The sequence below is a fragment of the Mobula hypostoma genome, chromosome 12 (assembly GCF_963921235.1).
Source record: "Mobula hypostoma chromosome 12, sMobHyp1.1, whole genome shotgun sequence".
NCBI lineage: Eukaryota > Metazoa > Chordata > Chondrichthyes > Myliobatiformes > Myliobatidae > Mobula > Mobula hypostoma.
In genome coordinates, this window is record NC_086108.1 from 37706445 (window position 1) to 37727675 (window position 21231).

The 21231-nt window shown below is 40.6% G+C and overlaps 1 protein-coding gene across 2 annotated transcripts in view; it reads right to left on the reverse strand.

Moving 5' to 3' along the window:
- The window catches only part of kcnt2a (potassium channel, subfamily T, member 2a), a 1051023-nt gene that overhangs the window by 293805 nt on the left and 735987 nt on the right, over positions 1-21231 (reverse strand). For both annotated transcript variants that reach the window (XM_063063856.1, XM_063063854.1), the window contains one exon: positions 20283-20411. In XM_063063856.1, coding sequence (XP_062919926.1) covers positions 20283-20411 — 129 coding nt within the window. The remainder of the gene's footprint in view (positions 1-20282; positions 20412-21231) is intronic.

Consider the following 21231-nt stretch of genomic DNA (forward strand, 5'->3'; position numbering starts at 1 on the left):
AGTAGGCCATTCGGCCCTTCGAGCCTGCACCGCCATTTATTATGATCATGGCTGATCATCCAACTCAGAACCCTGCACCAGCCTTCCCTCCATACCCCCTGATCCCCGTAGCCACAAGGGCCATATCTAACTCCCTCTTAAATACAGCCAATGAACTGGCCTCAACTGTTTCCTGTGGCAGAGAATTCCACAGATTCACCACTCTCTGTGTGAAGAAGTTTTTCCTAATCTCAGTCCTAAAAGGCTTCCCCCTTATTCTCAAACTGTGACCCCTCGTTCTGGACTTCCCCAACATAGGGAACAATCTTCCTGCATCTAGCCTGTCCAATCCCTTTAGGATTTTACACGTTTCAATCAGATTCCCCCCCTCAATCTTCTAAATTCCAACAAGTACAAGCCTAGTTCATCCAGTCTTTCTTCATATGAAAGTCCTGCCATCCCAGGAATCAATCTGGTGAACCTTCTTTGGCAAGGATGTCTTTCCTCAGATTAGGGGACCAAAACTGCACACAATACTCCAGGTCTTACAGTTCTAACGCACAGCAATATAGTTTTTGAGGACTGATATTGAGGTGACCATTACCATTTTCTCAAAGCCAACAAAACTAAAGAGTGGGTCATTAACTTTAGGAAACTAGGTGATGCACATGTTCCTGTCTTCAACAATGTTGAGAGCCTCAAGTTTCCAGAAGTGAACATTACCCATAGCCTATTGTTGTCCAACCATGTTGATGTCACGGCCAAGAAGCTCACCAGTACCTCCGCTTCCTCAGGAGGCTAAAGAAATTTGTCAAGTTCCTGTCAACCCTTAACAATTTTTATTGGTGCACCACAGAAAGCACCCTTTCTGTATACATAATGGCTTAGTATATCAACGGATCTGTATGTGACCAGAAGGAACAACAGTGGGTTGTATACACAGCTTAGCACATCACAGAAGCAAGCATCCCCTCCATGGACTCTGAGAATATTTCTTGCTGCCTCAGTAAAGTAGCCAGCATACTGTCCACCCAGGACAGTTGCTCTTCTCCCCTCTTCCATCATCAGAAGATACAAAAACCTGAAAGCATATACCATGAGAATCAAGAACAGATTCTACCCCCAAATAATAAGACTATTAAATTATTTTCTAGTATGATACAATACATTCTTGACTTCACAATCTACCTTACTTGATCTGTACATATCGGCTGTGTGGTGAAAAAAGCACAACAGTGCATCTTTCAACTCCGACGGTTGAAGAAGTTTGGCATGAGTCCCCAAATCCTAAGGGCTTTCTACAGGGGCACGATTGAGAGCATCCTGACGGGCTGTATCACTGCTTGGTACAGGAACTGTACCTCCTACAATCACATGACTCTGCAGAGACTGCTGCCGAAAGCTTAGCGCATCTGTGGATGTGAACTTCCCACCATTCAGGACATTTACAGTGACAGGTGTGTAAAAAGAGCCCAAAAAGTCATTGGGGACCTGAGTCACCCCAATCACAAACTGTTCCAGCTGCTAGCATCTGGAAAATGGTACCACAGCATAAAAGCCAGGACCAACAGGCTCTGGGATAGCTTCTTCCACCAGGCCATCAGCCTGAATAATTCAAGCTGATGCAATTGTATTTCTTTGCTATACTGACTGTCCTGTTGTATATCTTACTGTAAATACTATGCATTACAAATTATTATAATTCGCACATTGCACATTCAGATGGAGACATAATGTAAAGACTTTTACTCCTCTCGTATGTGAAGGATGTAAGAAATAAAGTCAATTCAATTCATTATGATCTTGCACTTTATTGTTTGCCTGAAGCATTTTCTCTGTAGCTTTTACACTTCATTCTGCATTGTTCTCACATTACCTTGTTCTACCTCAATGCATTATTGAATGAATTGATCTGTACAAACAAGCTTTTTACTATATCTTGGTACATGTGACAATAAAAAACCAATACCAATACCAAATAAATATCTTTAGTACTAGTGACTTAGTTTTCTTTACTACTCTAAAGTTTACTAGTTTGAACTTTGCACAATTCACAGTCTGTTTATTCACAGGAGTCCTTTGCATGTTACTTTCAGGACATTGCAAAACAGTGGAATTTGTCGTCAAAATCACTTAATCTGCTTCTTTCAAAAAGGTTTTAGAAGAGCTATTTTATGAGAAATATGAAAGGAAAAAATAAGGAGTGGATTACAACAGGATTGATGGAAACAATCAACAAGAGGATCACTCAAAGAAATATGCAATAGAAGCAGCACTAGGAACGAGAAAACAGAGGCACAAGGGGAATATGACAGAGTGCACACAGAAATAAGGAAAAACATAAGGGTCAGAAGAAGAATCGCTTGATTCTGGCATGGTCCTGGAGGACTGGAATATTGCAAATGTCACTCCACTCTTTAAGAAGGGAGGAAGGCAAAAGAAAGGAAAATATAGGCCTGTTGGCCTAACCTCAGCAGCTGGGAAAGTGTTGGAGTCCATTATTAAGGATGAGGCTTCAGGATACTTGGAGACTAATGATAAAATAAGTCAAAGTCAGTATGATTTCTGTAAAGGGAAATCTGTTAGAATTCTTCGAGGAAATAACAAGCAGGATGGACGAAGGAGAGGCAGTGGATGTCATTTACTTAGATTTTCAGAAGGCATTTGATAAGGTGCCTCACATGAGGTTACCTAACAAGATAAAATCCTATGGTGTTACAGGCATGGATAGAGGAATAGCTGACAGGCAGGAGACCTCAAATGGGAATAAAGCAAGTGAAGAATAAAGTTGGAAATGACGTAACTAAATAAGGCAAACTGCTACAATGTTGGACACAGTATTTCAATGAACTTCTGAATAGACCACCTCCTCTGGAATCTCTTTCAATTCCAGAAGCATCAACAGACTTGGGTGTCAACTATGACAAGCCATCAAAGAAGGATATCATACAGGCAACTAAAAGGCAAAAGTCAGGAAAAGCAGCTGGCACAGACAGTGTACCACAGAGGCATTGAAGGCAGACCCTAAACTTTGGCAGACATCCTACACACTTTGTTCTGCAACATCTAGAACAAAGAAGAGATGCTACAAGTGTAGAAGTGAAGTCACATGATCAAGCTTCCAAAGAAAAATGATCAACAGAATTATTCTGCAATGCCTTCAGCAAGCTTCTGACACAACATTAAGGAACTAGCAAGCAGGCTTTAGGAAAGATCACTCCTGCACAGACCAGATAGCTATCTTAAGAATAATTATAGAACAGTCAATCAAACAGAATACTTCTCTCTACGTCAATCTCATTAGACCATAAGATATAGGAGCAGAATTAGGTCATTTGGCCCATCGGGTCTACTCTGCCATTTCATGATGGCTGATCCATTTCCCCTTTCAGCCCAATCTCTTGCCTTCTCCCTATATCCCTTCATGCCCTGACTAATCAACCTCTCCCTTAAATATACCTAATGATTTGGCCTCCACATGCACATGTGGCACTGAATTCCATAGGTCCAGCACTCGCTGGCTAAAGAAATTCCTTCTAATCTCCAGTCTAAAAGGATGGCCCACTATTCTGAAGCTGTGCCCTCTGGTCTTAGGCTCCCTCCCCACCATAGGAAACATTTTCTCCACATTTACTTTGTTGAGGCCTTTCAACATTTGATAGGTTTTAATGAGGTTACCTCTCATTCTTCTGAATTCCAGTGAGTACAGGCCCAGAGCCATCAAGCATTCTCATATGACAAGCCTTTCAATCCCGGAAGCATTCTCGTGAACCTCCTTTGAATCCTCCCCAATGTCAGCACATCCTTTCTTAGAAAAGGGGCCCAAAACTGCTCACAATACTCAAAGTGAACCCCCACCAGTGCTTAATAAAGCCTCAACATTAAATCTTTGCATTTATATTATAGTCTTCTTGTAATGAATGCTAACATCGCATTTGCCTTCCTCAGCTCTGACCCAACCTGCAAATTAACCATCAGGGAATCCTGCTCAAAGACTCACAAGTCGGTTTACACTTCAAATTTTTAAATTTTCTCTCCATTTAGAAGATAGTCTACCCTTTTATTTCTTCTACCAAAGTGCATGACCATAAACTTCCCAAGACTCTATTCCATTTGTTACTTCTTTGTCCACTTTCCTCATCTGTCTGTCCTCTTGTAGACTCTCTACTTCTTCAAAATTACCTGCCCTTCCACCTATCTTCATATTGTCCACAAACTTTGCCACAAAGCCATCATTTCTGTCATTCAACTTCATTGACTACGAGAAAGCCATCAATAGCTTAAGCAAGAACACCCTCAGGGCTGATGAAGGGCCTCAGCCTGAAATGTCGACTGTTTACTCTTTTCCATAGATGCTGCCTGGCCTGCTGAGTTCCTCCAGCATTTTGTGCCTGCTTCTTGGAAATGGAAGTGGACTGGTCACACCTTGAGAAAGCCAACCACAACATCATCAAGCAGAAGTAAAATGGAATCCCCACGGAAAGAGGAAGTCCAAAGAACACATGAAAAAGAAACATTGAGGCAGAAATTAGATGATGGAGACACTCCTGGTCCTTCCCCCAAGACACTGGCTCAGAACAGAGGATGATGGAGACTGGAGGTCATCGCTGGCCTATGCTCTACTGGGAGCTAAAGGCCCCAGTATACAATGAAAGGAGAGACGCCCTTGGTGCCAGTAGGCCCAGCAGATATGGCAGAGCTACCAATGGAAGAGACTGAAAGTGGTAAGGAAGAGACACAAGGACCTGCAGATGCTGGAATCTGATATGACAAAAACAATCTTTTGTTCAGATGCAAGGTTTTGACCTTAAATGTTGACAATTCCTTTTCTCCTAGAGGTGCTGCTTGGCCTGCTGAGTTCCCTAGCAGATTGTTTTGGTCAGTAATTATTCTCATTCGATAGGGCAATGTCAGAACAAGTTAAGACATGACAAAGTGAGCTCTGGACTGGCACAAAGACTGGTCTCTTACACTGTGACACTTATCCAGCCATATTAACTAGCTCAAAGTGTAAAGCACATCAATATATTTACAACATTCTTCAATGAGTGAGAGCTTGCTGACGATTCTCGATTCAGGGGAAACTCGAAATAAAGGCAGTGCTACAGAATGTAACATTGAAATAGTGACTTTTTGTCTCCCCTCTCACTGTGGAAAGAGTGATACATTTCTCTCCCTTGCTCATGAGAGAGTGAGCCAGAGGGATGTTGAACTGTTGGGATGAACAGTAGTTTTTCACAGACTGTCGACCATGGTCTATCTTTGGGACGTTGCTGTTGCTTTGTATGGTGAGTGGTAAGAATGCTGATGCTTTCTGCTACAATGTGGGGTGGGGGGGGGTTAGGATTGATGCTGCTTAGCACTGCTTGTGGGTGGAGGGGGCAGTGAGCTTTGGGATGCTTAAGTTTTTTTCTGTCTTTCATTCTTTGGGGTTTCCTTCTGTTTTGAGGATGTCTGCAGAGAGTAAGAATTTCAGGTTGTATATTGTATACATTCTCTGATACTAAATGGAACCATTCATCCAAGGCATTGATCTTCACTACAGTCTTCCCTGATACAGCTAGGTACTTGATCTTTTTGAAAGTGAAGTGCTTGAACCTCTGGAGGAATATGGCAGATCAACAGGTAGCAACTTGTTGCCCTCACTAAGCAGCACAATGCCACTCCTGGGAAGACCGTTCATTCAGTAGTGAGATGTCACCCACCACACCAGTATATAATGAAATTCAATTTCGTTCCCATCACCACACAGAAATCATGTCTCTAGAGATAGCTAAAACAATCAAAAGCTCACTGATTTTTTTTTCTTCATTTATGCCAAACCAGTCGGAAGAGCTCATCTGCGCAATGGTACCAGCATGTGTGCCAACCCTTTTCAGACTTGAGGGAATCGCCATCCACCTTGTTGGCAAAAGTGCCTCATAGCCACAAACCAGTTCTTAAGGACAGGGAACACAGAGTCTGCCACACGTGAACAATTGATTTGAACAACAGCAGACAGCTTCACTTCCATCCTGCCGTTGCATCACAAGAAACGGTTTTTATTATCAGGTGACCTGAAATTTGTTGTCTTGCAACACTAAAGCTTCTGTGCCTCCTTCCTGATGGTAGAAATGAGAAGAGAGCAATTCCTGGATGTTGAGGGTGCTTAACGATGTTTGCCACGTTCATGAGGTGCTGCCCCTTGAAAGCTGTTCTCAGTGGTAGGGACATTTATATCTGTGATGGAGCTGGCTGAGCACAACTTCTTGTGATCCTGTGCATTGGAACCTCCATACCAGGCAGTGATGCAACCATTCAGAGCGCTCTCCATTGAAATCTGCAGGATTTGGTGACATACCAAGTCTCCTGAAACTCCTAAGGTATAGACACTGCTGAGGCTTCTTTACGACTGCTTCAATATGTTGGGCCCAGGACAGAGAGATGCCACCCCTAGGAAGAGCACTCAGTTAGCAGTGGGTCACCATTTGTCAGCAGACCATTGGCCTCAGTGGGCACACAGGTGCAGCATTCTTTCTACAAGAGCAAAGGGATGTTGCAGGAACAAAACGACATTGCACCAGAGAGGACCATAGAGCAACAGCAACAGAGTTATGGCAGGTGAGAACTTGTCTCTCTTCTGCAGGTGCAGAAACTGTATGTGGCAACCTCCAACTCACACACCTTGGCTTAGTTTGTAGCCAACTGACTCCATGAGGAACCGAAGTAACTGGGACCATTCAACTGTGATCTAGGATTTGTCAGCTAGTCCTTTTTTGGTTGTAGAGGTTGAAACAACCATGGAGCAACCTGAGCGGAGGTAGATCACTTCTGCGTTGGTCACCCAGGATACTTGGTGAATGCCCCTGCACAATGATGATACCAGCTCATTTCCCATCGCAACATCTTAGGCACATTCATGCAAGTTCCACAGACAGCTGTCTCAAAAAGCTTCTTTAATTTGTGGTGGTGGCAGTCTGCAGCACATAGGACAAGAACCTTCTGTGATTCATGGGTTGTGTGGTAAAGGAAGGGGATTTTGTAATGTGGTGCTAGGGCTCTAAAGCTCACATAAATATTTGGTCAAACTGGGAAGGGACTGGGCTGTCTAACATTTCAGACAAATACTATAATTCTTATTATAATAAATAAATAGATGTTATTTTGTTTTTATTACAAAGGAATTGATAGTAAACAATTTGCTTCCTATTTCAGGAAAATAACGTGCTTCATTATATACAGACCACACTCAGGGGGCAGCTACTGGAATAACTACCATGCTTCAATTAGAACATTTTCTATTATACATGCTATGGGATTATGCTCCAGCAAAATTTTGATTGTGACGAGATATCCTCTGACCCTTAAAAGTAAAAGCTTTTCTGCGAAGTTCAATAATTAGATGATTGCCATGCTATTTTTGCAATGATTAGAATGAACTCCACTGAGAAGTTAAGACCATGTCATGATTCTTATCCCCTATTGTTGTCACAGCCACTAAAGAAAGGCAGAGAAATAGATAGATTGCTTGATGATTAAACTGGTCTGTTACAAGATGAGTGGAATTCCAGGCTTCAAGCAATGATATCAGTTGTGCTCTGATGTGTATCTTGAAATAGTACAGAGGTTTAAAATGAAAATCATCTGGAGTATGATGAGGGATTTTTCAGTGTGGAATAATTGTGGACTTACAGTATATCGGCTAGAAATGTTACTTTGTTGATAATTTCCTTGCCTACCACATGCTAATCTGACCGACACATCATTATGTGCTTAATTCTCAGTGGCTATGGCTACCATGCTGACTCGACATCATTGACTGGACAGCATTGCAAAGGTTCAAGATTACAATCAAATATTTGGATCTGCAGAATGGAGCAAATTCAAGCAACAGTACCTGACAAAGGTCACAGTTTCCTAAGGAAATCAGAATTCTATTAGGCATTTCAAGTTATAGGATCAGAAAATCATTCATTGAAGTGTTATTTTCATCACAGATGAGCCTGTACAACAGGATAAGAGAGGAAATGATGTATCATCTGGTTCTCCAAGCTATTAACTGCTCTACTGTTTTGACAAGTGTGGAGAAAGTCACCTAGTTTACACTGTATCCATGATTTTAGCTCTTTATGAACAATGTGTCTCAGGTCGTGACTTCATTATACCCTATGCAGTCAATGCATACTAATTTACTCAGGTGGGCGATAAACCCCAACAAGGACATTTGCTGGCAGCCAGTTTCTTCCTCCTGCTTTCCTCCAGCCTCAGCATTTATGGATCTCAGACTCTAGAGCTCTATGCTCATCTTCCTTCATTGCTAAGCAGATGTGGAGGCAATGAAGACTTTATTTCTGCTTCAACATATAGGAGCTGAAGGAACACAGTATGTAAGGCAGAGCCTGTGGAGGGAAAGGAATAGTTGATATTTTGGGTTGAGACAAGTTCAGTCCAAAATGTCAACTGCTCGTTTCCTTCCATAGGTGCTGCTTGACTTGCTGAGTTCCTCTAGCTCCTTTGTGTGTTGGTCCAGACTTGCAGCATCTGCTTGGTGCATTGTGCAAAGTCTCCATCCAGTAATGCAGCAACAAAATCCCATCTTCCACTAGGCTCCTTGTCCTTTGGAGGCTCTTATATCTGGTGTCAAATGTTATAGTCGAGGAATGCATTGATCTACACACTGTGGATATAGAGGTTCGCCCTTCTCCCTCAAGATCCATCCCTCACTCAGTGCCAACTCCCGAGACCCTCAAGATGAATTTGCTATATTCAGAGAACATAGCATTCATGAGCAGGAAATTCTTGTATATTCTCATCTTTAAAAACAAGGTTGGAAGCAGCCAACCAGCCCATCGAATTTATGGCAGCTAATATAGCATGTTCATCATTTACATTCCCCCTATAATTTTCTCTATAACTCATTATCTTTATATTCCCATCCATTCCCACCAGATTTGCCACTCTGTCAAACACAAGGGACAACTTATATTGACTAATTAAGCTAGTAATCAGAGCATCTTTGGGATGTGAGAAGAAAGCCGAGAACGCAGAAGTAACCAATACAGTCAAACTGAGTTTGTGCCAACTCCACTCAGACAACACTTGAGGTCAGGATTGAACCTGGATTGCTGGAGATGTGTGAAAGCAACATTAAATGCAGTACTACTGTGCCGTCCTGCTTCCTGTGATCCATAATCACTGAGGGAAAGAAAACCTTCCTTAGCATGGCCATGTTATTAAGAAGAACACTCGTGGGCATACCAATGGTTGACTGAACTCATTGGAAAATGACAAAGCTGGCAGATGGTATTGATCTTGATCTTGAGATGCCATTGATTATATATTTTTTTGTGTCTGAGTGGCTTTGCTGATACAGTGGTAAGCCAAAAATGGGGAGACATAGGAGAGACTTGCTGTGGTTGATGGGAAAGGCCATAGATAGAGCAACTTTAATACCAGTCATGAAGAGATGCAGCATGGGAAAAAGCCCTTTGGCCCACCAAGTCCGAGCAACTATTAAGGACCAGCTTACATTTTAATTAATAAGTAATAAATTAGAAATTAAAATTACAATGTGACCATGCTTTCCTGGGCGAGAGCTGTTCAGTCATGAGAACAAGACTAAAGTTTTTTCCACAGAATGTCACATTTCTCAGTGATAACAACCTTGGAAAACTCAAGTATCAAGTCATTCATTCATTCATTTCATTCATCAGGGAAATCAAGGTAAAATGTGAAGTCTTTGAAAGCTCTGTGGAAGAAGACTCTTCACTAATGGGTATTTCATTTGTTTCCCGCTCCAAAGTCTCCAATCAATTTGAGTCATCTACCATACCCAAAACAATAGCTAACGAAGTGTTTTCTTTGGTGACAGCAGCTGAATGCTGAAAAACATGCACACTGTTAGTTTAAGCACCCACTGTGGATTTTAAAAAAAAATTTATGTGATCTGCAGTCAGTTCTTAAGGTGTCTAAATCAGGTCCCCCTGATGCTGGCAGAGTGACACTTTAAATACCACAAAAACAAGGGATTTTGCAAGGAAAGATTTTCCGATTAAGTGAGACTGCTCAACTATATAGACAACACATCTTACCTAGACCTTCCTGATGAATGATGTATTCACATGCATAATTATCCTTTTATTACAGAAAAATGTGACATTCTGTGGAAAGAAGTTGGACCTCAAATTCGTGACAGTAAAGGTAGAAGAGGACTTCATGTCAATAGTGAGATCACTTTCAGTGCAACTGACACTGGGAAAACATCAGACATGGTCTCCAACCATAAATGGTTGCTCCGCACTGATAGCATTTTAAACCACTTTATAATGATTCATTTTTACTAAATCAAGTTTCACTGCCCTCACTGTTTCAAAAGCAACAATTTTTCCAGATTTTATTTTATATCATTTTAATTCCAAAACCAAAAAGGTATCAGAGATTTTGAAGTAAGTTCTAGAGAGGCTAATGGATCTCTAATTTACAATTCACCAGGAAGAAATTAATTTGAATTTTGAAAACATCTTGTCTAAAGAATTTTTAAAAATCGTAATCTTTTTTGTCACCAAAACTGATCCAAATATTGCACTTCTTAAATTTTTTAAAATCCTGGATAATCCATAATTATGTTCTCACTTTGTAAATGAATTTTACTTCCTGTCTTGAAATTAAGAAATCACCTCACTTGAGAACAATAAGAAAAAAACAAGTACACTTTTTCTTTCCTGAGCGCATAATAGAATAATTGCTTGTGGATGATTACCTTGGATAATATAAATATTTCCTTAAAATTTGCCTCTTTGGATTGTTATGATTTTTATGCAGTCTGATACATTCAATAGGACTCAGTAAAGCATTCATGAAAAAAAACAATTTGCTGGCATTTCCAAAAAGGTGTTATCTCTTTGTTGCCAAAACCTTCATAACACATTAACACCTCCTGATAATTATAAGATATTTATAATTGAATGAAATTTATATTATGATATTATTAGACTCATAATATTTTGTAACTTAATACATCTCTTTTTTTCTAACCAATCTGTAAATGTTTTGCTTCCATGCAAGGAAGCAAATATTTGACCCTATGTATATAAAAGAAGGCTAAATTACTGTAAAGCCAATTTTGGATGAATTAGACAATTTGCCAGCAGGAGTGTTGTTGCAGTTATCCTACAGAACCACTGATACTTTCAAATGCCAAAGATGCACTTTATCATTTGAGATGTTATTTGAAGTTCAGAACTCAAACAAAAGATCTTAAGGCCTATCCAATATAAATAGATATGAGTACCCTCATGTAAGAAAGGTTATACAGTAGCTATCTTCTATTCAAAGACCAGATCTGTTCCTTGTTTATCTCCTACAGCGAGTTTTAGCTCCCAACACCCACTATTTGCGTGGGGGAGGTGGAGGTTGGCCCTATCTACTGAGCTACCTCCAGCTAATGAAGTACAGGTGGCCCTCATTTTCTGCAAGTTCACTTTACGACACCTTGCTCTTACGAAAGACTTACATTAGTTACCTGTTTTCATTAACAGAAGGTGTTTTCACTGTTACGAAAAAAGGCAGCGCACGCCCGAACAGCCAAGCTCCTTCCCCGGAACTGCATTCTATCCGCCACTGCTCAAACACATGCTTTTTCTCGATTTATTTTGTGCATCTGTTAGCAAGATGAGTTCTAAGGTATCAGAAAAGCCTAAAAGAGCTCATAAGGGTGTTACACAGCGTAAAACTAGACATAATTAAGCATTTCAATCGTGGTGAATGAAGTAAGGACATTGTCTGCACGTTGAACTTGCCTGCGTCCACCATTCGCACTATTTATACGCAAAGAGAAATAATTTCGAAAGCTGCCAATGTTACTGTTGGTTCTGCTCGTAGCAATGTGGTCTGTCTTAGTCGGCATCCAATAATGGATAAAATGGAAAGTCCATTGCTTGAGTGGATTGATGGGTGTACAAAGCGTGGTGTTCCGTTAAGTTTTCTTATACTTAGGGAGAAATCAGTCAGTCTTTTTAATAAGCTGAAACAGAAAGCACTGGACGATGGTGATGAAAGTGTTGCAAAAGTGGAATTTAAAGGTAGTCATGGGTGGTTTGATCTGTTTCTGAAGTGAGGGCAGCTTCATAGTTTAACGTTTACTGGAGAGAGTGCTTCGGCTGATACTGAGGCTGCCGAAAAGTTCCCAGCAGAACTGAAGAAAATAATTACAGAAGGTGTTTATTCATATAAGCAAGTGTTAAACTGTGATGAAACTGCAATTTATTGGAGTCTTCCCGATTCCGGTAAGTGAAACTACACTGTACATACATTATTTCTACTTTATATAGGCTGTGTATTTTTATGTGTTATTTGGTATGATTTGGCAGCTTCATAGCTTAAAGGTTACTGGACAGAGTGTTTCTGCCGAGAGCACTTGCGCCGTAATTCTGCCAACAGCGCTTCCGTCAAGAGTGCTGCCGTGAGATTTTCGCTGCGCTAGACAGTGCTGCAGAAAAGTATTTCTACTTTATATAGGCTGTGTATTTATCATATCATTCCTGCTTTTACTATATGTTACTGTTATTTTAGGGTTTATGTGTTATTTGGCATGATTTTGTAGGTTATTTTTTGGGTCTGGGAACACTCAAAATTTTTTCCCATATTAATAAATGGTAATTGCTTATTCACTTTATGACATTCTGGCTTACGAACCGTTTCATAGGAACACTCTACCTTCGGATAGCGGGGGAAACCTGTAGTTTAAATGCATTTCATTTATTTTTTGTGATACATGTTTATATTTAGATAAAATTCTTAAAATACATTTAAAACTCACAGGCAATTTCTATCTCATAAAAGGTTTCCATATTACCAACAATTTCTAAAACACAAAAGATTTCTAAAACATAAAATTACATATCAACAAGTAGCAGATAAACAAGCTGTCCGTCAGAGAAATCGAAAGCAGAGGAATGGATTCTAATCACCCTGTCTCTCTGTCATTCTTCTTGTCATTTCTTCACCATTCCTGAAAAACCTGGTTGCTCCCTAACATTTATACCCTCTTTTCCCACTATTTGGTGACTTCACACAAATGGTCAAAAAGAGTTTCTAGGGACAGAGATGCCAGACACCCATAATTAATGCTGTGAAAACTGACTCACTGAGTACACAAATTCCCCAACTATTGATAGATCAGCTATTGACCTATGTGATAGTATCAGTTTGGACTGCAAGCTTCCTTGAACTATATAGGTTAGCCAAATTTGTCTGGTTTGATGCAGGCAAATTAATGTAGCTTCATAGTCTTGAGCAGCCAGCCCTATGCAGTGGACAAGCAGCCTGTGCTCTATAGACAGTGCAGATTGTTGCAAAGCTGTTTTTTTTTTAAACTTCAGATTGTTTATTGCTTGTAATTTAAATTAAATATTAAAGACTGGCTCCCATTTACAACAAGAAGCTGAACAAAGAATATTGGTTGGACGTTTAACTTACTCAAAAACAACTCTTTGATCCCTGGAAGTATCAAGTGCTGTGTTAGAAAGCTGAGCTTAGCAAAGATGGCACCACCCTCAGCTCCAGACAATGAATATCCATCACACATTGCCCAGAGTTTAACATTAAACTGGATGCAGCATTCAGCCAGGCCTGATGCAGGTTCTTGAGCTGAAACATCAACGATTCCTCCATAGATGCTACTTGACCAAATAAGATCCCGAAGTAGTTTTTTTTCTTCTTCTTGAGGAATACACACACAAAATATTGGAGGAACTCAGCATCAATGGAAATAAATACACTGTTGATGTTTTGGGACAATACCCTTCATCAGGACTGGAAAGGAGGGAGGAAAGAAGCCACAATAAAAAAAGTGGGAGAGGGGATGCTGAACAAGCTAGAAGGTGATAGGTGAAGCCAGATGGGCAGGCGAAGGGGGTGAAATAAGAAGCTGGGAGGAGATATGTAGAAAGGGTAAAGTGCTGATGAAGGAATCTGATAGGAAAGGAAAGTCAAACATGAGAGAAATGGAAGCAGGAGGAGAGGCACAGGGGGTGTGATAGGCAGGTGAGGAGAACATAAGGGGTAAGCATTTTGAAAAGGGAGGGAGAGCAGCCTGATGTCTTGGTACACATTAGTACTAACGACGTAGGAAGGAGAAGCAATGAGGTCCTGAGAGAGAAAACAGAGAGCTTGGTACAAAGCTGAGATGCCGGATCACCAGGGTAGCAATTTCTGGAATGCTACCTGTGCTATGTGCCAGTGAGGGCACGGGCAGGATAGTTTGGCAGATAAATGCGTGGCTGAGAATCTGGTGCAGGGGACAGGGCTGCAGGTTCTTGGATCACTGGGATTTCTTCTGGGGGAGGTATGACCTGTACAAAAGAGACTTGTTCAATCTGAACTGGAGGGGACCAATATTCTAACAGGCAGGTTTGTAGAGCTGTTGGAGAGGGTTTAAACTAATGTAGCAGGGAGATGCAAACTGGAGTGAAGGTACTTGGAATAGGATGGATGGTAAAAAAAACAAAGAAAGCGTATAATCAGACTGTCAGGAAGGGTAGGCAGATAACAGGTCAAAATTTTAGCCAACAGGGTGAATAGTTGTGCACTAGCGATGCAGAAATACTATACTCAAATCATTATATCTCAATGCATGGAGCATAAGAAATAAGGTGGATGATCTTGTTGCACTTTTACAGGTTGTCGGGTATGATGCTGTGGCCATCACTGAAGGATGTTTGTAATTGGGAGCTGAATGTCCAAGGTTACACATTGGAGCAATAGAGGTGGTGGCATGGCTCTGCTGGTAAAGAATGGCATCAAATTATTAGTAAGATGTTATATAGGATCAGAAGATGTTGAATCCTTGTGGTTTGAGTTAAGAAACTGCAAGGGTGAAAAGGACCCTGATGGCAGTTATATACAGGCCTCCCAACAGTAGCTGGAATGTGGACTACAGATTAAAATGGAAATAGAACAGGTGCGTCAAAAGGGCAATGTTATGATGGTCATGGGAGATTTTAACATGCAGGTAGATTGGGAAAATCAGATTGGTAATGGATCTCAAGATAGCGAGTTTGTTGAATGCCTACAAGGTGGCTTTTTACAGCAGTTTGTCATTGAGCCTACTAGGGTATCACCTATACTGGACTGGGTGTTACTATACTGGACTGGGTGTTATGTAATGAACCAGAGGCAATTAGGGAGCTTAAGGTAAATGAACCCATAGAAGGCATTGAAACCAATATCACAAAGTTCAACTTGAAATTTGATAGGGAGAAAGTAAAGTCTGACATATCAGTACTTCAGTGGAGTAAAGGAAATTATAGTGGTATGAGAGAGGAGTTGGCCAAAGTAAATTGGAAGGAGATGCAAGCAGAGATGACAGCAGCATTGGCAAAAAAAAATGAGAAAGGTGCAGGATAGATGCATACTAAAAATGAAGAAATACTCAAATAGCAAAATAGTACAACTGTGGCTGACAAAGGAAGTCAAAGCTAATGTAAAAGCAAAAGAGAGGGCATATGACAAAGCAAAACTTGGCAGGCAGATAGAGAATTGGGAAGCATTTGAAAACTACAAAGAGCAAATAAAAGGATCATTAGGAGGGAAAAAGTGAAATATGAAAGCAAGCTAGCAACACTATCAAGGTGGATAGAAAAAGCTTTTTCACGTATGTACAAAAAAATAAAAGAGAAATGAGATTGGATATTGGACTAGTAGAAAATTAGGCCAGAGAAATAATAATGAGGGACAAGGAGATGGCAGATGAACTAAATGAGTATTTTGCATCAGTCTTCACATGGAAGACACTAGCAGTGTGCCAGGTGTTGAAGGGTGTGAGGGAAGAGAAGTGAGCACGGTTACTATTACAAGGGAGAAGGTGCTCAAAAAGCTGAAAGACCTAGGGGTATATATCACCCAAACCAAATGAACTGCACCCTAGGGTTCTGAAAGAGGTGGCAGTAGAGATTGTGGAGGCATTAGAAAATTATCTTTCAAGAATCATCAGATGACTGGAAAATTGCAAATGTTACTTCCCTCTTTAAGAAAGGAGGAATATAGCAGGAAGGAAATTATAGACCACTTAGCCCAGCGGTCCCCAACCACCAGGCCGCAGACCGGTACCGGGCCGCAGAGTATGCGCTACTGGGCCGCGAGGAAGCGATATGATTTGGCGATAGGAGCCAGCTGCACCTTTCCTCATTCCCTGTCACGCCCACTATTGAGCTTGAACGCATACGAGGTCATGACCCGCGCGTCATCCATGTCAGCGCGGGAAGGAGATCAACTCCTCGAGCTTGCAAATGACAGCGGGCTGAGAAGTATGTTTGACATAACATCTCTGCCGGCATTCTGGATCAAAGTCAAGGCTGAATATCCTGAGATAGCTACGAATGCACTGAAAACGTTGCTTCCATTTCCAACGTATCTCTGCAATGAATGCAACGAAAAATAAATTGCGGAATAGACTGGACATAAGGAATCCCGTTCGAGTATCACTGTCTCCCGTCACCCCTTGATAGGACTGTTTTGTTGCAGAAAAATAAGCCCAGGCCTCCCACTGATTCAGCGATATTGGTGTGTTGCAATGATTTTGTATGTTCATATCTGGAAAATATGTGCTGCGTGTTTAATATCCAAAAGATACTTAAAATGTTGTGATGCTATTGACTTATATAACTATATAACAATTACAGCACAGAAACAGGCCATCTCTGCCCTTCCATTCCATGCCAAACGCTACTCACACCTAGTCCCACCGACCTGAACGCAGCCCATAACCCTCCATTCCTTTTCTGTCCGTATACCTATCCAATTTTTCTTTAAATGATAATATCGAACCTGCCTCTACCACTTCTACTGGAAGTTCGTTCAACATTTACTTCAAGCTCCCCTGTTCTCCCCTGATAATTGACTTATCACTATATTCATGCGAGGAAAATATGCGCTGTGTGTTTAATATTAAATTCGTTAGATAAACCCTTTTAGAAACGAAATTGAGTCATCTATATTGCGGTCATGATTAACACCCCCCCCCGAACAGAATCGCCAAAAACGGTTTGTTGAAAAAATCGTACACGCATGCGTAGGTTACGCATGCGCACTGGTGCCCGTGCAAGGCATCATGGTCATTGTAGTCTTTTCGGGGTAAACCCAGCGTATTTGACTGCTACTCTTGTCCATTGGCAACTCCCCCGCCCCCCCACCCCCGGTCGGCCGGTCCGCAAGAATATTGTCAATATGAAACCAGTCTGCAGTGCAAAAAAGGTTGGGGACCCCTGATTTAGCCTGACCTCAGTGGTTGGGAAGATGTTGGAATCAATTGTTAAGGATGACGTTATGGAGTACTTGGTAACATAGGACAAGATAGGACAAAGTCAGCATGGTTCACTTCAGGGAAAATCTTGCCTGATGAACCTGTTAGAAGTCTTTGAGGAGATTACAAGTGGAACAGATAAAGGGGATGTAGTGGATGTTGTAAATTTGGATTTCCAGAAGGCCCTTGACAAGTTGCCATACATGAGGCTGCTTACCAAGTTAAGAGCCCATGGTGTTACAGGAAAGTTACTGGCATGGTTGGAGCATTGGCTGATTAGTAGAAGGCAGCCAGTGGGAATAAAAGGATCCTTTTCTGGTTGGCTGTCAGTGACTAGTGGTGTTCCACAGGGGTTGGTGTTGGAACCGCTTCTTTTATGCTGTATATCAGTGAGTTAGATGATGGAATAGATGGCTTTGTTGCCATGTTTGCAGATGATACGAAGACTGGTGGAGGGGCGTGTAGTTTTGAGGATACAGGAAGATTGCAAAAGGACTTAGACAGATTAAGAGAATGGGCAAGAAAATGGCAATTGATATACAATGTTGGAAAATGCATGGTAATGCACTTTGGCAGAAGAAATAAATGTGCAGACTATTTACTAAATAGGGAAAACATCCAAAAATCTGAGATGTAAAGAGACTTGGGAGTATTTGTGAAGAACACTCTAATGGTTAACTTGCAGGTTGAGTTGGTAGTGAGGAAAGCAAATGCAATTTTAGCATTCATTTCAAGAGGTCTAGGATATAAGAGTAGTGATGTGATGCTGAGGCTTTATAAGGCACTAGTAAGGCCTCAACTTGAGTATTGTGAACAGTTTTGGGCTCCTTATCTGAGAAAAAATGTGCTGACATTGGAGTGAGTTTGGAGGGGGTTCAGAGAAGGTTCACAAGGACAATTCTGGGTTATGAATGGGTTATCATATGAGGTACATTTGATGGTTCTGGGCCTTTACTCGCTGGAATTTAGAAGGATGAGGGGGGATCTCATTGAAACCTTTCAAATGTTGAAAGGCCTAGATAGAGTAGATGTGGAAAGGATGTTTCCCATAGTGGGGGAGTCTAGGACAAGAGGGCAGAGCCTCAGGATATAGTGGAGTCCATTTAAAACAGTGCTGCAGGGAAATTTCTTTAGCTATAGGGTGGTGAATTTGTGAAATTTGTTACCACAGGCAGCTGTGGAGGCCAGGTTGTTGGGTGTATTTAGAGCGGAGATTGATAGGTTCTTGATTGGCCACGGCATCAAAGGTGAAGGGAAGAAGGCCGGGGAGTGGGGCTGAGGAGGGAAAAAGTAGGATCAGCCATGATTGAATGGCAGAGCAGACTTGATGGGCCAAATGGCCTTATTCTGCTCCTACGTTTTATGGTCTTATGGTTTAAGAAGGGAGGCAAAGTAAGGAACTGAAGAAGAGGAAATTGGGAAAGGGAGTAGCTACTGCTGTTTATGAAATTTCTGACTCTCACACTGCCTTGGTGGTTTAAGTCCATCCTCTTCCAAAATGTTTTTGATAACTATGTTGAAATGGCACATATGACTGACAATGCAAGAAATATAGTTGCAAAGTGCATTGTTTTATTTAATAATAGCAAGGGATATTGATTATCTTACTTCAGTGGTCTATCCAGCCTATATAGTCCATTAAGCAAGGTTATAAATATTGAATGATCAGGCTTTACTGTACAAACAAACACAAATTTCAAATGTTGGCACCAGCATGCTTGATAAATGTGCATCAAATCAATTTTATGCTGATTGAATTGTTACCTTTATTGCTCTTCATTAATATCAACAAGTTCTGTAATTTGCAGTTTACGATTTTATGTTGTTGACTTAAATAACCTCAAACTGAGCTTGGCAGCAGGACACAAATAAAGGAGACAAAACCAGTTCCAGAAAATTGTGCACAAATAAAATCAGCAGCTAAATCTGAAAGCTGTCTATGTGTTTAACTGGGTACACTTTCTGAATTGTGTGTACATTACACAGCTAAGAAATGGCAATAAACCAACATAGACTTGCACCGTTTTTTCATATTACACTCAGGCAGAAAAAGATAAAATGGAAATACAAAGACTATTTACTTGATATGGATCCAGGTTTGAATCAGACCTGCATGCAATCCACTTCAATAAAAAACACAATATTTTCTGAACTTTCTGTGTTTATATTATTTCAGGTTGATGGCTGATTAGGAGGTGAACTCATGGTTAGAATAATGACAAACTTGCACCAGAGGGAACCCAAGCATTGCAGCAACTCTGACAGACCTTTCCTGCTGACTACTACCATTGACCCTGACACACTGTATTTCTGTGCCTTGTTTGACATAAGCAGAAAAGATAAGTGATTTACATGACTGATACCACCTGTGCATCATGGAATAAGCCACGCTATGCAGAAAGGTCACTTTGGTTATCATGGGCTATCATGGCCTATAAAGGAGATGGTGCTTCATTTTATGAGGTGCTGCTTGAGTCCTTGCTTTCTTACAGAAGTAAACCATCTCTAAATAATTGCAGAAATCTAGAGACACTGAGAACAGTCAGCTGTGAGTAACTACAACACCTACTCTCCACTTTTAGCTTTATATTCCTAACCATCATCTCATTTTTGTGACTAAAAATTCTCAAGCCTTGCTTAATGCCAAGTTAATGCCAGTTAACTAATCCCTTTTCTGCTGCCAAAGTGGCTATAAAAAATAATAAATTGTTATATACAGGTAGGCTTGGAGTAACATTTAAGCAGAACTGATTATATATTTTCTCTGCTACTTCTGCCTGAATGTTTCGAATATCTAATTTCAGTGGTAAACAAAATTGATGGAATGATTCACCTTTCTAATACAGATCAAAGGAAGTGCTCCTGCTTCAGACAAAAATAGATTCAAATTGTAAATATTAATGGAAATAAAATTCAGTGGTTTGCATATATAAACCAGTGTAGGAGACTTCTTGCGCATTTTCAACTTGAGTCAACAGATAATTTCAATTAACAGCAAACCACATAAATTAGCGGATGCCCATACCTCTGATGTTGTGAGCTTTTGTGATTCTGTTCGATAAATACCAATGGGAATGTCTCCTGACGAGGAGCAAAGCTTCTGGTAAAGCCGGCCATACGTCCTGATCCACAGATCATCTTCTGTGATTTTCATCTATGTGCAAAGAGACAAGACTGCTCAGAAATCATGATTTTGTCATTTGTCTGCAAACTTCTATGCACATGTCCAAATGCATTGTTTTCCTGAGTCTATTTGGGCACAACAATGGCTTGAGTAGAATCAAAACAAGGGTAAAGGTAGAGTAATAATTCATGATCACAAAGCTTTTTAATTGCTTTGAACTTTGATTTAGTGATGTCTTTTACTTATGCATCATCATAAGCCTTCTCTCTTTGGAGAATACAATGAAAAATAAAAATAACACCCCAGACATCCTTTCATGATTGATGTATACATATTTGAATGTGTTCTCAACACTACTGGTGAATTCAACTATTTTAATGCAACTTGGGGTTAGTGGCATTACTTGGTTGTATAACTGAAAAGCACACAATGTGAGGATGCACAATACAATTTCAACTTTATCATTCTCTCCGATCGAACTTCTGACTGTCATGCAGTGCAGACACATAGAAGCTTTAGTATTGCTTCATCACAGTGATACAACTTTAGGCCTGAGTTTCTCTTGTTTCTAGGAAGTCAAAATTTTGCAGTTCAAAAATAGAGATAGATAAATGTGTCATTTACTGCAATTCATATGTCCCAGACAAAAGATGAATAACAGACAGACTGACAGACCATCAACCAACTAACTATGGCAGTGTAGCTGTTAACTGAAAAGAGAACAGATATCTCATGTCATCTCCATCAGCAGCTAGAGTGCATGAGCACATTAGTTTAGCTACAATGATTTGACTGTTAAAGCTGTTCACCTATGCATATTAAGTTTTTCCTCTGATAGTAGATGCTCTTT